The sequence below is a fragment of the Rissa tridactyla genome, chromosome 5 (assembly GCF_028500815.1).
Source record: "Rissa tridactyla isolate bRisTri1 chromosome 5, bRisTri1.patW.cur.20221130, whole genome shotgun sequence".
NCBI classification, from domain to species: domain Eukaryota; kingdom Metazoa; phylum Chordata; class Aves; order Charadriiformes; family Laridae; genus Rissa; species Rissa tridactyla.
Window position 1 is genome coordinate 50,704,327 of NC_071470.1, and position 16,594 is coordinate 50,720,920.

General features: G+C 38.8%; 1 protein-coding gene across 6 annotated transcripts in view; it reads left to right on the forward strand.

Annotated features, from left to right (window-relative positions):
* CCSER1 (coiled-coil serine rich protein 1) overlaps positions 1-16,594 on the forward strand; it is a 695,545-nt gene that overhangs the window by 158,890 nt on the left and 520,061 nt on the right. For all 6 annotated transcript variants that reach the window (XM_054203343.1, XM_054203348.1, XM_054203347.1 and 3 more), the window contains exon 5: positions 15,885-16,005. In XM_054203343.1, coding sequence (XP_054059318.1) covers positions 15,885-16,005 — 121 coding nt within the window. The remainder of the gene's footprint in view (positions 1-15,884; positions 16,006-16,594) is intronic.

A 16,594-nucleotide genomic window follows, 5' to 3' on the forward strand; every position in this document is an offset into this window, starting at 1 on the left:
ATCTGGTTAGTAGAAAGAGAGAGAAGTGGCAGGAATTGAATGTCTCCTGCTTGCATATACAGAAATGCAGGCTAAAAGGAAAGAAGTGGCTGAAGCTTCCCATCACGACTGATGTTTTGCAGCTTGCCAGTTTACTTAACTGTAAAGCTGATGGCACATGGTACTGGGGATGCACAGGTATGACTGTGCAAGTGTCCTCCAAATATCTGTGTCCGCATTATTTTTAGTAGTTGTGACTTGTCCCACAAACATTTCTGGTGATGTTTCACTGTCGTATGAAAAACCATAAAACCAAAAATGGTTGTTACTTCCCTTATTTTCCATGTGTCAGCAAAGTAGAACCAGGAGATTGCCTAATACCTTGCTATGTCCTGAACTTCAAACTGGTTTTGATTAGTTTATTTAGAAATATTTCTTCATTCTCTTTATATTCACGACAAATTAGATGTTCCAGAGCTAATGCATGCGGTAATTGGCTGTACAGCCCTATGTACATCAGCAGAAGGATCTCAACCCTGCTAACCTCCACAGCAGGCTCCACATCTTCACGTTACGTCCTTTAATTAAGCTGTATCCTGGACTTTACATAAGGTTTTACTTTTGATACACTTTGTATACACCTTTTTGATGTGTTTACTTATTATTTAGAGGCATAACTGGATGGTTTTAACATTAAGCTGTTTCTGTACAAAGAGTACTGAAGTAGAGACTGTACGTTATCTCACAGTTTCCTTCTGGTTTACTAACATTTCTCTTGCTCTCAACATGTTCTTGCAACTAGAAGACAAGCTGCCTTCTCTGGCTCCTTCAGAACTATGGCAACATCAGATAATTGCAAAGAGCAACAGAAGTGTGATGCACAGAGCTGGTGAAAACTTTCTGCCCCTGAGGTTTTAGCTGCTAGGTCAGACAGCAAGTTGAGGGCTGTTATTTCTGACTGATATAGCCAGAAATCCTGACTTCCGCTGTCCTGAAAAGACACGTCCCGTTGCCTTCTTTTTTTTTTTTTTATAAATAAAACAGTTAAAATAGTTATCTAAGGAAGGAAAGTTTCATGTACCCCACAGTAAATGTATATCTTTGAGATTTTCATGATCAACCTTGATCCCACAGTTATCCTGACTCTCAAACTTTTCAGTCTTCAGCTACTTGTTACATCTTAGAATTTCAAGGGACTGAGGAGGGGAGCGCAGGTCTTTGTCATTCTTGACCTTCCTTGGGAGGCACGGGGGGCTATGTATATCCTATCTGAACCTGCAGTGAACCTTACCTTACTGTGCAATCTTTGCTTCCTGTTCTGTAAAGTAAGCAATCATTCCTTTTTTTCATGTTTGTGGCCTGACATCATTAATACTGACAGTACAGCTCTGGGAATCATTTGCTAGTTAGATTGAACAGTCTCCCTGCTGACTCCACATTGGCAGGTTGCAAAATGTTTAGTATATTACTTCATATTAAAAACACATTTCAGCAACAAACCCATTAGTAGATCTAGAAATCAAAATAGATGCTTAGAATTCAGAAGTAGTATCAATATCAAATTTTAATATATTGCTCTTTCATAGCATTTCTCATCTGTGGGTAGCAGTTGTGTATAATCATTGCTATCCACATGGCTTGTACAGTTGTACAGAGGCAGACAGGGAATGGTGGTCGGATGAAACCTTGGTCAAGTGTTTAATCCCGGGGGATGGCAGCTATCTCATAACAGTATTTTTTATGTTTTATATTGTTACACTAGTCAGTACCTCTGAAACCAAAACTAACAGAGAGAAAGTGAACATATGAGAGAAAACTAAAAGCATACAGTGAGAAATCTTTGTTGAGTAGAAAATGCATTGCCTGCTTCATAAATCTAAGTGGGTGCTGATGGCCTAAGCACAGTCACTTTAGCACATTTTTGTATGGCGTCTCGCACCTGACTGGTGTTATATATAAATTTATTGCAGAGCTATACAACTAAATTTGGTCTGAAACAGGAGGTACTCTTTCAAATACGGTAATGTTACTTTGGATGGCTGATTTTCCAGCTTTTTTATGCTATTGGGTGTGTAAAGCATCTAGCTAGTTCAAACATCAAACTGATGAACACAAATTAATTATATAGAATAATTACAAAAGACATTTTTAAGGAGGATGATGTATTAAGTATGTTTCCTTCAATTTTCGAATCTATATTTTGAATACTATCTTAACTGTAGATTAAATGCAGTACATAACATTCATATTTAAGATTATCAGAAGTGAAGTTTTATTTTGATTAATACATATGATATTTAAAATATTGGGTAACTTCCAAATAATTCTTGTTTTTAAATTGGAGGGCTTTCAACAAATGTCAAGTGTTAATCTTAGGCCTGCTCTTAAATTCCAATCAGCTAAGAGCATAATTGTTCACTAGAGAGTGAAGTAAATTACCTTCTTATACACAGTGGTTTAGAGAACTAGCCAGAAGGAGGTGCCAGAATTGGTGGTCATGCACTCCAAAATGCAAGTAAATGCTCCGCATACTATAGATCACATTAGTCACCCTCCCTTTGAAGACACAGGGATAACCTTTGCACCCTGGTGTCTAGAGTGCTCTTGAAGTTAGTGGGACTCTTTCCAGTGAGTGCTAGGATTTTAAATTAGGTTGTGGAGGCGATGGCTGTTGACATTTGGATGAGAACGGAGCACTGCCATTACATGCGCGATATTTCAGAAACTCGGGAGCTAAATTCTCCAGCTTCTCTATGTAGGTTACAGTTTTTCTAGAGCCTGTGTTTTTGTGTGCATGTGGAGTTTGCGTGTGCCATCTTTTAGGAGCAAGCTACTTAAATACATAGTAAAGGGAAGTAGTGTCCCTTGGAAACAAGCAGCAGACACTGACTGATACGGCTGATGTTATACAAGGCCAGCCTCCCTGGTATTTAGTTGTAAGTAAAAGATGTCTCCAAAATCACTGTGGGTTAGAAAAAAGTGGTTTATCTTCATTTTTTGGTATCTCTAGAAATCTGGTTCATTTGCACTCCACTGACTCACAAAAGGATCTGTTGTACTTGACTGGTTCCTCGGATGCCTCTGGCATGGCATCTGAAGGTAAAGATCGAAGATTTCCCAAGGGAAGATGGAATGTGGGGCTGTGAATGTGTTCTCGCTATTTAAATAGTCATTAGGCCAGATTCTGCTGGATTCGCAGATGCACAACCAGCCTTCCATATTCATGAACATTCTTCATCCGCTTTGACAAATGGTATGATTTGAGAATTGAGCTTTCATCTTTTTGCTTCTATTTAACCAGTTCACCTTGGGTTCAGAAACTGTGAGGTTGTGATGAATCCAAAGAAAACTGTAGGTGAATTTGGCCATTTACTTTTTATGTTCAGCTTGCGAGTTATTCTGTGAAAATCAGTAATGGGTGTTTTACTCTGATTTCCTCTGCATCTTCTGTTGGATTAGAACATAATTACTTATTCACTGGAACACGTTTTTGAGTTATCGTCCTGCCAACACCTACAGGACCTACAGGATTTCCCTATATCCTCTTCTGTATTCAGAAAATTTATAGCCTAGATTATCGTCCGGCGGAGTCCAAGAGAAGGGGCATGTAGTTCTTTGCTACCAGGGGAGATGAGGCACAAACAGATTCAGTGCAGGTTCCAAATCATGCTTTAAATGAAACATCATCCTTCCCCCTCCAAAAAACATTTACAATATTTCATCAAGTAAAAACCACAGTATTAATAACCATCCCATCGCTCCGCATTTGCAGTTTTCTTACTAGTGTTTCCAGTGTGCAGTATTGCATTCAGTTTAAAAGGTGCAGTAAATCTACCTGACCACTAAATGGCACTCTTTCCTTTTTAGAACCAAAACCAGAGGAAGGGTGCTGAAATCCAGGTTGAGGGAAAGTATGCAAATCTATATTTTCTTATTATCTAGTCTCCGAATCGTTGGTTGCTAATAAAAGAAAAGTGACTTATTTATTCATTGTTTGCTTTGCAGTTGTTACGACTGGTAGAATCTGAACAGACCCTGATGACTTTGTAATGGCTTGATTTTAGGTGTTTCATTGGTTCGTAGGTTTGTATCACTGAGTTCTGTGAAGAACTTCATGCGTACCATGAAACAAGAAGAGAAGCAACTCAATTTCTTTGCAAGTTAGGTTTTTATTTGATTCATGATAGGAATGTGAATTACTTCTCATTGATAAGTTTTCTGATGTTTAACGAGCTTGAAGTGTGCAGAGTTATGACCAATGCAGAGGAAAATACTTTTGGAAGAAATTAAAACCATGTTTTTTATATCTAATTTTCTGATACGTGATTCTTCTTTCATTCCATTGAGCTCCGTGGGGCTGCAATGTAAATGTCAATATCAGATTTGAAAATTACAGGCAGAGGAAAATGATTTAGATAACTTTCTATGGAAAATAGCCTCCAAAATACCTCTATAAATGCTAATGTTATTTGGTTTGCCATGACCGCTCGTATAATTAAAAGCAGGGTTTACAGGTCAGGATAACTGAAGCATCTATGTTGCACCCTTGTACTGTAACCTGGAGCAACCAACTTTTGTGACTTTCACAGTTAGATAGAGGCCTCCATTCATTGTCTGGTCTCCTAAATAGCAAAGTGATTATACTCTGCATAGTTATGCTTGTAATGAACCTTAAAATATATATTTGACTAACACACATCTTTCAGAAAGGTATTGGTCTTAATTTTAAACATGTCTAAAGAGAGACAGCCACCATTTTTATGTTTGGGTTGTTTTTTTCCCCCAATAGTTTAATTGCTCTTAAAGGTACAGTTTGCCTTCTCTAATACCTTTCTCTGCTTGTTTGGGGAGGTCTGGGATTTTCTTCCATACAGGATCACATACCGCATAATGAATGCACCCTTCAGTTGTCTTTTCGACAAGGTGAGATGGTAGCTGAGTTGAGCCTGATTTTAAATTGGTGACTTTAAAGTCACCAATTCCATATTTGTACAGCCAAGGCTTGTATTGGACATTTTTGCAGAGGTAGCACATTATGTTGCTGGTTTGCTGTGAACCAAAACTCCACCTCAGAGGTATAGTGAAAGTCTGCATTCCTTGTTTCTAGGGGTATAGTCCTGCACTGGGCTCCGTTCAAATGCTATTTGTTAGAATGATCCAGTTTAATGGCTCTTCAAGACCACTGAACTTGCCTGACCTGCCAGTCATTTTGACCCTGACCCTTTTTGCCAAGCATAATCTGTTCTTATTTCAATTTATTTGTCTTTAAAATAAAATATATTGCCCTCAAGACTTGGTTAGATTTCAAGCCTTAGTGATTTTTTAAAAATACACGAAATTTTTAGAGGAAGTGTGAAAAGGCATCAGTGTATTGGTCAATTGTTTTATTTCTTTTTAGCCAGATGCTTATATTTCATTTGGAATATGTTTTATCTCCAGCATAGATGTTTGGCTAGTGGTCTGTACTTCTGAAAATCAATTGGAAAAATTATGCTGTTATTTTGACCATTAATTGGAAGAACTCAGCAGATCATTTACGAAGCTGGCGTAGCACTGACCTCTGCTCTTCAAAGTTTTTCATCAGGACTGTAATATTGAACTTTTGGAAGAACCACAGCATGTACCTTAACCACATGTCAGATCAGATGACTACAATAGTTTCATTTGGCCTTGAAATCTAGTAAATTATATGCGACAAACACAAAGCATAGCAAAATCTGCAAGCTATGTAAATGGGCAGGCATGACAAACAGGCAGTCATATTCTGATTCCCAGTTTTCTTCGTGCCACAGGAGACTTCATACCATTCTCTTTCCACAGTTGCCATTGACCTTTTGTGGTGGGTTGACCTTGGCTGGCCACCAGGTGCCCACCAAGCCCCTCCGTCACTCCCCCATCTCCTTCACTGACCTTGGTGTCTGCACAGTTGTTTGTCACTCCCCTCTACTGACTGCTGTTGTGCAGCAGTTTTTTCCCCTTCTCAAAATATGGTATGACAGAGGCACTACCACCGTCACTGATGGGCTTAGCCTTGGCCAGCGGCTGCTGTTGGACACAGAGGAAGCTTCTAGCAGCTTCTCAAAGAAGCTGCCCCTGTAGCCTCCCCTGCTACCAAAACCTTGCCACACAAATGCAATAAAACTTTCTTGTCACCTAGCCAACTTATGAACACCATTTCCCTGGTGTTGCATGAAAAGCTGTATGAGCAGCCTAGGAAATTCTTATTCTGCTTGTCTTCTGGAGTCCATCTTTTGCTTGCTGGCACAACATATCAGTAAAGAGCCTTCACTTTCCAATCCTGCAAACACACAGGTGCTTTTCTTTCACACACAGGTTTAGCTGGTGCCTAAGCCATAGATGCCTACAGGAGGAAGGTGTGGTGTATTCTGTCTCATCCCAGGATTTAACCTGCTATTCCTTAAAGTCTCTCTATTTCCACTCTTGGTTCAGAAGTATATCAATAGATGATCATAATGCTTCTGGCCTGTTGCTTTGCTGCTGGACAATGGAGTGATGAGACTGTGGGTGATGCTCTACGCACTTTCCTCATTTCTCCATTGCTTTGCAGATGCACTGAGGCAGTCAGCTGGAGTAGTAGCCAGCTGTTTCCTTATGCATGCTCGTATGCGAGATTAAGTGATTGCAGAGACATTTGCGTTGTCTTCCCACAGGATCCTGTATGAGCATGGGGACCAGACTGCCCCTTAGCCCAAGAAAGGTGTGTAACCACTCTGGACAGAGCAACGTTCTGGAGTTGGAGATGGTTTAATCACTAAATGAAAACAATGACAGCAAAACTCCCTCAAATATGTCTGGTGTAAATTTCTAATACATGGTATATGAGTGACTTCTGCAAAAGAAGGAATGAGTCAGGAATAGCTATGACAAATGTGCTGCTGTAGGGACTGCTCACCGGGCTGCTTGTCACTGAGGTTGACAAAGGCTGTCATTCTGTGACTGAGAAGATGTACAGCTCTACTGGCAGCTATACCTCGTGCTCCTGCTAGCGAATGCCAGTATGGTTATAATAGAAAGCCAAATAGCCTCGTACTCTTGCAAAACAAAAATACCTCACATAATTTTCCTGGCAAGCTTTTGTTGTTAGAAACTGCAAGGAGAGCTGACGTTGTGATTTTATTTAGCAATTTCTCTTGGGAAACTGTGTTTTTGGAGGTTTATCTGTGTACTAATTGTTTAAATTAATTTCTTGTGACTACAACCATTCAATACAAACAACAATAAATTAATCTTGCTTGCCTGTCAGTCTTTATTTCAGCTAGGCCAAGAATAATAGTTGAAGTCAAGAGACTATGCTCCTGAAAACGCTTGCTATTGAGTTTTGACAGTTTTACTTGCGGTGAATGACAGTCGAGGATATTGTTGTTAGAGTAGTCATTCCTTCAGGGGCTTGTATTGTGCCTACAGAAATGCCCTGCAGGTCTTTTTATATTCCTCCTTTTAAGATGCCAGTGTCACAGTCACTCCTGTTTCTCTCCTTTTCTTGAAGGCATCACAAAGCTTAAATAGAAACCCAAACGTGATCAAAACCAGAACTAAAACTGTTATTCTTTTCTTGTCTGCAAAGGGAACAGGAGGTGGCTGCTTAAATCCCTATGGGGATTTCCTCCATGTCCTTTAGAAGGAGAGATGAGGATTTCCCCGTTTCTGGTACCTTATGGCAGTTACCAGGGGGTGGCTTTATGCCTCCATCTGAAGTTGGTACTTTCAGTAATACCTTTTGCATTCTTACTGGAAAAGCGGAGGTTTTGGTGGCTATTCTGTTTTCTTCTGTCACCTGCGACTGTGGTGTTTTTCTTTATTTCCCATCCAGAGCTCTTGCAGGCAGCCCCGCACTTTGTGGCTCCCTTGGTAAGCCAGGAGGACCAAGGGGTCCGAGAGCTCAGGCTCGTGTGTAGGCCAAGAACGGCAGATGTGCTACCAGCAGAGGAGGTCTGGGTGAGCCTCCTTTGCCCCAAGAACCTACCTGCAGTTGTTTTCTATGGTAAATTAATTTTACCAGTTAATCTTCAAAGCCTCTTTGTGAATAAACCGATGCACTTCTTTGGACCACATGGTGATTATTACCATGCATCCTAGACAGAATGACTAAGCCTCTACTTTTCGTTCTAATGGATATTCATACCGTTCAACTTCCTGCAATTTGGCAGAATTAGACATGATTGTTGAGGCTCAGATCATTAGTCTTTCATCCCAGCCTTTCCCTCATCTATGCATGTGGTTTTTATTCGTGTCCATGTCACGAAACAAGTCACAGACTACGGTGCTAAAAATACAAGCCTGTGACATCACCTGGACCAAGAGTTTTGCCAAAAGCTAATGGAAGTTAGTTATTTTAAAAGTCCTGATGTTAACACTAAAACAATGCTTTTTGATATTGAGAAGCAATACCTACCTACTGGGTATATGCTTTTATTTTTAAAGGTTTTTTTCCACCTCCTACGTAGGTCACTTGGAACAATATTTGCTTTAAGTAGTTCACTGTGAATAGGAAAATATTTTAGATGCAGCCTCAAGCATAAATAGATATAATGTTTTAGGTGCACAGTAGTTACAGCTGAAATACTAACCTACTAAATTTTCTGTGAATGCAGTTATAGTTTCTCCTGGTGTTGCTACAGTCATCCATCGTTGTGTGAACTGCAACAAGGAGTGGTTTTTTTGTGGAGAGGTCAGCAGGGTGGCCAGAGATGTGGAGCAGGTTTTGTACAGGAACCAGTGCAGATTCTTCAATCTGTAAGAGAGATAACTGACAAAGTATCCAGAAGAAACCTGTAAAATCCTGATTGGAAAGTGAAGAGGGAATTGTACATTGTCTTTTCCAATACTAAAATTGGGGGACTCAAACTAGTTGGTGGCAAGTTTAAGATGGGCTAATTTACATATTTCTTCACATAACCTGTAGTTCAGCTTTGAACTCTACGGGATGTGGATGCTACAAGTTTGTGCAAGTGCAGATGTAACTGAACAAATTTATAAAATCCATGAAGGATTAGTAAGTACAGACACAATCCCTCTGGTTAAGCAAGCCTGCAAAGCCCTTATAAACTCCAGGAGGAAGCTTGAGAAGACTGAACAGGAATTAAAGTGCTGCCTTGTCCTGGAGATGAAACTACAGTTGTTCTGTCGATATTTAACAGAAAATGTGTGAGAAGTGGACCACCAATGTCATTGATATTATTTTACGAACGTGTTTCCATCACTTGCCATCTCCTTAGGGTCCTTAGGTGACCAGGGCCTACCCTTCCATCCAGTATCAACACTAATGGCAGCATTCTATTAAGCATTAACAGTAAAAGAAGCAGCATTCACTGCTTCTTACGGTTTAAATTCTTCTACATAAAGTATGAGTCAGTAGGCCCAAATTTCACATGTGGCTATTACCATATTATCAAGGTGACTTGTAACAACAAACTAACTTAGGGTACGAAAGCAAGGGTGCAGATAATCACTACAGAACTGCTGGTGTGTTAAAAGAATTCCCTGAGTCCTGCTTAACGCCACGTTATGTACCCTTCACCATTGGGTGCCAGTGTGGATAGCACAAAGCAGATACTTGTGTGCAGCCTTCCTGAATACTACAGAAGAACCAGGAAACATAAGAACCTGATGGAAAGTAATTCATTTGCCTGTAATGGGCTTGTAATTGTTGCTATTACAAAATTTCTGATTGTGACTATGCTGTGTTTAAGAATTGGGCCTGTGGTTTTATTGCAGAATTATTACAGCAAACCCTTTGGGAACTGTAAGCGTATAGTCTCATTCTCTTAAGTATTCATTTGGCCAATGTTGTGAAATGTAGCTGTTTCTAAGGGACAAGAGGCCCTACAATAACTGTTGAACTAATAATAAAATAGAGATCCATTTAGTCTCCTTCTTTTCCCAAAGACCATCATCAAATCAAGAATCAAGCAGCAGGAAAATTAGGCTTCTTTTATTTTTAGTTTTTAATATTAGGCTTTCTTTTAAGTAGATGGGCAAAAATGTCTTTCACCCAAAGTGCCTTAACCTTTTGTGTTGCTTTAAAGAGACTGAAAGTCTCCTTGGGCTTTAGGGTTTAATAACAAGGTATTAAAACATTTTGTTATGTTTTTGAGGTGGAGAAAGGGGGTATGGAACTGAAATAATACACTTGTTTTTGCTGAGGTGTTTCCTACAGGTGATGTTTGGAGTTGACAAAGAGATGGGTCTGAACAGTGGTTATTTATTTAGCCTGCTGAATGGACCAAGAATACGAGAGGAGGCATCTGTGAGGTGAGGAAGGGATTAGCACAATGATAAACTTCAGTTTTTACTGGAGATACCAGAATTAATAGACTAGATTTCAAGATCCTCTCTTATAAACTATTTCTAGTGTCAGCAGCTTTCCTGGGAAAATAGCTTGGGTTACATGTTTTAAATGTTTCTTTTTCTTCCCTCATCCTCAAAATTAGACTACTCTAGTGAAGAAATTTACAGTAGGTCCTCTACTCCTTTTTGGTTGGCTGGTTTTTGTGTTGCTCTTTTTTTAAACAAAACTGTCTCATGTGTAACAGTTCTTCATCCTCCCGCGTTTGCCCAATTTGAAGAACCTGCCTGTGGGTTACATATCTTGCAGCTCTTCCTTGTCTTTTGTTGAGAGCGCCTCAGAGGGCGGCTCATTTCCTGAACCTCCTCATGGTAAAGCCGCGTTTAGGAAACAGTGTGCCAAAATGTAAATGCCTGCACTGAGAATTGTTGTTCTGGAGTAATTAAAACATATCTTCTGGCTTTCGGTAGTAAAAGGAATGTGCAATTGGATACTCGTGATCCAGACATTGTTTGAGTCCCCTGTCTCCTACAGGGGAAAGTACTTAGCACCTTCCATGCTCCTGGCTGGTTGCCTAGTTTTTTACCAAAGCAGAAGGTTTTTCGGTATAAAACAGCAGTTGTTTCCAGACTCAATCTGTCTCTTGAATGATGAGAGCTGATTATTTTAAACCTTACAGGCACAAGTGTAAATACTTTGAATTGTCAGAATAAGTGCCCAGCTTTTTTAAAATCCAGAAATACTTCACTGTTTTTGTCTCCCTGTGTCATGAATCCCTTATGCTTCATTGCACACTGCATATGAACATTTCCCTTCTGTTTTCTCTAAGCAGGTAGTACGTGCTGCTAATTTCATCTAACCATCACTTGCATCTTGTGTCAAGGGAGACTTTTCTAATAGTGAGTGTTGTTAACCAGATTTTCTCTCTCCTCTATGTAAAAAAAAAAAAGGGGGGGAAAAAAGTGTACAATTGACAGTGTTTGAAATAGACACTGTAAGTGACACCTCTAGAGCTTAAAAATCTTTTTATTCTCCAGAGAGATACATTATACTCAGTAGCTGTTGAAGGCTTCCTACTGTCCTACTATTTAGGGAGTTAAAAATTTTTCACTGGTTGGTTCAAAGTAGAAGAAACCTGTTTAATTAGTCATCCTTATTGCTCTTGAAAGAAACAGCAAAGGGGGAAAAAAAGAAAGCTAATGTTTTTCTTCTCCAGATGTAGAGATCTGTTTTGATAGTGAATGATGTTCTGGAACTGCTTAAACCAACTTGGGTAAATCCAAGCCAGCACTCCTAGTGATAAATATATGGGGTACTTTTAAAACACTTGCCAATGGAAGAAAACAAACTGTATGCATCATTAAAGTATAAATCGAAGTATCTGGGGAGAAATTATGGAACTTAAAAGCAGTACAAATCTCTTATAATAGTATTATATGAAGTTAGAAAGTTTGTTTTGTTTTTCTGTAGAGTTGTTCTTTTATGACTTGTAGTTGGTACATAGTGTCTTTTATTTCACTAAGAAAAATGTGTTTCTTTCATGATAATACACAGTAAAGATGTTCCTCCAATTGTATTTTTTCACTGCAGTTATTAGCTTGTTCATATAATGGTTGAATTGTGATTAAGGGAGATGCAATGGTACTGAAAAATACCATCTCATATGCAAATTACTTATTTTTTCAGAAGGTATTCAGTCTATAACACATTCTGAGATACTAAATATTAGTCTATTAAACTTAAAGAAATTGCTACACGCAGTGCAAAATTAGCTGATGTTGATTCCTTGGACAGTTTTTTCCATAGTTCCGAAGGTATGCAGCAACACCTGTGATAATGAACCTCTACCTTCAGCATGTACTTAACGTTTGTGTGCTATTGTAAAAATGTAGCAGATGGGAAAAATTTCTTTGTTGGTTTCTTTATTGGAGCAGTCGATATTGTGTACCATGACTTCAGTAAGGCTTTCAGCACTGTCTCCTGTAAGATCTTCGTATACAAGCTGTTGGTGTATTGGTTGGATGAGCAGCAGAGAGTGAATTTGTAAAGTGCTTGCTGGCCATTAAAGTGCAAATTGGACACGTGAGAGGATTTATGGTTAAAAGGTGTGGTCCCTTAGTGTAATTGTTTGGTATTCTGAGGTTTGTAATATTTTGAGGATCTAAGAGATTTGGATTCATGAAGCCTATGATATGTGAACAGCACTAATGGGCTTTTGGGGGATAACGTAAGCCACTCGTACATAAAAAATGAAGGGGTAAAAAGAAGCTACGCTTAAAAGAACTTTGAAGTGTAAAATGAAAACAGTTTCCTTAAGTAAAACAGAGCCCATCCCCATTAATGTTAAAGTTGAGAGTCCACATCCAAGCACATTCTCATTATTTTAATGCAAGTTATGAACAGATAATAAGAGAATACATTCCTGTAGGTGAAAATTACTTGCTGCTGTGCTGTTGCTATTTCATGACATTTTAGTTAATTATACTGTCCCATAATGACTTATGGCTGTGTGCACAGAGACTTGAGATAAAAAGGAGGAATTGTAGCGGTTTTCAAAAGCCAGACCAAAGCGTATAACTGTCTAGATTGGGAGGATAATAAATTCTGTGAGCTCAGACCACCGGCTGACCACTGGGTTTGTCTTCAGATGTAAATTACAGGATTATACAGCCCTATATAGCATTAATTATTAAATAAAAGCAATTTCACAGTTTTATGCATTTGTGAAATTTCTGTAAAGGGTAGGAGACGGACAGTGTTGTCTTTGTTAATTGTGATTTCCTATTTTATCTTTGTTTGTAACTTCCCTGTTAGACAGTGGCTGATCCAGGGAAAATTCTACTCTGTGGTGCTTTCATAGTCACCAGATGTTTTACAAATTCTAAAGTAATAACTAGATATTCAAGTGGTACCACAGGTCTTTTAAAGAAAAGTAGGTATTTGCTTTGTCCTTTACTCTCCCTCTTTTATTAGCATTTCAGGTTAAAATTAATGTACTGAATATCAGTATTGCCCTTTGACAAACTCATCTTTTTACAATTCTTTGACTGTAAATCAAGAGTCAGATAAACACAAATGTTCTTACTTGCACATATTCAGTCACTGGTTGCAATGAGAAGATACTATTTTGTACATTACTTGGTGCCTACCAAATAGCACCTTGCTAGTGCTTGCTGGTTGCACGTAGCATAGCAGGATAAAAATCACATAAAATTCTTTTTTGCTTATGTAATCTCTCTACTTCAATGTATTTTGCATTAGTTCCCTCCTTAACTTATTACGCGTGAAGCTATAATGTATATCCTACTTGCACCCCTGTAGGCAATATAGTAAGTTCTCTTTGTGTATGACCATGTTTTGGAAATGGCCATCTATGATAGTGACAAAGTTTTGAGTGGCACTGGTTCCAAACAAAAATGAAGGTAAGGTTTCAGTACTGGTCGTCTTATGTGTCTTGGTCACTTAGCACCATGCGTACAATAATATTTAAAAATACAAGCATAAGCAATGCTGGAGAACATCAAGAGCACATCTCTTAAATGTAATTACATGTACTTCACAAAAAGATTTTCTTCCTGCCAGAATCTGCCTGTGCTCCGGCCACTTGTGTTGCTTGCTGAATGGTTCAGAATTGCTCTGAAAGCAAAAAGACCTTTGCACTTTTCTGACGTTTGTAGAAATATCCAACCCTGTTCTGACCTGTTCCTTAAAATCTACTCTATTCTGCTACTTAAAATTTACAAGTCTTATGAGGAGCAGCTGAGGGAGCTGGGGTTGTTTAGCCTAGAGAAGAGGAGGCTGAGGGGAGACCTTATCGTGCTCTACAGCTATCTGAAAGGAGGGTGTAGAGAGGTGGGGGTTGGTCTCTTCTCCCAAGTAACAGGTGATAGGACTAGAGGAAACGGCCTCAAGTTGTGCCAGGGAGGTTTCGACTGGATATTAGGAAAAATTTTTACACTGAAAGGGTTATTAAGCATTGGAACAGGCTGTCCAGGGAAGTGGTTGAGGCAACATCCCTGGAGGTATTTAAAAGACGGGTAGACATAGTGCTTAGAGATGCAGTTTAGTGATGGTTTTTGTCAGTGTTAGGCTGATGGTTGGACTCGATGATCTGAAAGGTCCCTTCCAACCTAGGCACTTGTGATTCTACTCTCTAGCTGCCTTAAAGCACCAGTTATCGCGCCAGGGCGTTCGTCGGGCGTGCAGTGTATCTTGTTTATGTGTGCTAAATTCATGCTGTATGTAAGTTGAGCGCTCAGGGTAAAACACTGCAGTTAGTTGTTCTTGACCCAGTCAAGGCAATACGGATGGAGTTTTGCTCCAATTTTACTCCTCTTGTAAGAGGAGCATAGGCTATACAAAAGGTACATTGGCTGTGGGCAATAAGGAGGAGGCACGTGATTGTGGAGGATGGAAGAAAAGTAAGTCTTCAGAAACAAGTTTTCCATTGATAAATGTCACAGTTCGATATTCCCAGCTGTCACAATCTTGCATGAATGTATGTACTTGTAAAATAGGTTCTTTCTGGCTTTGAATTGCTGAGAATTTGTAGCGGTCATCCTTGTTTTACAGGGGATGTTATTGGCATATGTACACTCAATAAAATAGTTCTGTATGTTATACATTTAAAATACTGTGTGGCTTTCTGCTTAAAAGATAGGTCACCACACTTCTTGTTTATATATGATATATAATAGTACTGTAAATGTATAGTATAAGAAGCTCCTGTGCTTTGTTCAATACAACCTTAATTCTAGCTTTTATTTGACAGATGACTGTACACTCTGACTGTAAAGGAAATCTATACCTTCAAAATCAGTAGGAGTGGTGACTGCTAAGTGCTAAATTACTAGTGACACTTGCCATTTAGAATATGTATAACTTTTAACAAATATAGTTGTCTTGTTTGGAGGTCAGGAGCTTTTGGGTATTATTTATTAGTGCTAATTGAGCTAGATGCTCAGCTGAAAAACATGATCATTCTTTTAGCTCTAAATATCATCTAAATCATATCATCCAGCACAGTAATACATAATGGAAAGCATGGATCAGTATATCAGATATCATTTCTGGACCATTTGGGTTTGGCCTTTTTTGGATTAAAGTGAGACGTAACAGTTGAAGACAAAAAAGTCACTAATCAGATATTCTCAAATATATTTTCTTACAAAGTCTAAAATTTTGAAAGTGGGAAGTTTGCCTGAAAACAATCCATAATTTCCACTCTTATTTTCAGTTTTTGATGACAAAGGAAAAAGAAATGTATTGTATTCTGATGTCATTTATGGAAATATGAGTCCTTTTAGGACTTAGTCACACGAATGAGCTAGAGCAGACTTACATCAGATCTTATGCTATGTGAAACTTAGTGAATGATGATGGCAGTCTATGGCAAAAAAGTGCCAAGCAAGCACTTTAGGAAATGTGAAAAACAATGATGTTTCCATTGCAGGTGACCATAATGAAATCTGATTAATCATTTGCATTTTTGTTTATCACAGTATGACTTGATTGTTTTTTTGTTTTGCTATTTTATTTTAAACATTTAAGATACAAACCAAGTTCACTCTTTAACAATGAGATTTTTTTATCTTTGCAGTTTGCCGGGAAGACTCATACCAGTCGATAGTCTCATGTGCTGCTGTAGTGCTTACCCCTGTAGAGCCGGCAGTGGATACGAGGAAAAAGGAACAGACAATAATGCCTGATGTGGCTAAACAGTGAGTTGTTCAAATAACATGATCTCTTACAAGTGCAGTTTAAACATCAGGCCAGGTTCTTTCTTGTGGATATGTATATTCACCTCCTGTCTCATCAGAGGTTGCATAGGCTTTTTCCAAAAGCAGAAATTGGCCTGAGGCTAGGCTGCTTCTCTTGTTCGTTAGCCTACCTTTTTTTGCAAGGATTTTGGTAATGAGGTATATAGAAGGAATGGGCACTTATACTCTGAGAAACCGACTTTTTAACAGGCTTAATAAGCGATTCTTTTGGTTTAAGTAGTCCTTTCATTCTTGCACAGTTTTTCTAGTCAGTAGTTGATTTTTAGAAAGAACATAATTCCTAAATGCTCTGCTCTTCTGAGATATTTCAGTATTTTTTGGTGGCTATTTTACTGCTGCGATATCAGGTATGATGACATTTTCAAAAGCGTGGTAGTGGTCTTCCAAAGAAATTCAGTTTAATTAAATAGACTGTAATTTCATATCTTGCATTGGATAGATGAGAATCATAACCACAGCACGCGTAGTAACATTTATCTTGCCATACCAGGCAGGATGGTTGTTTCTTGACAATTGGGTCCTTGGAGAA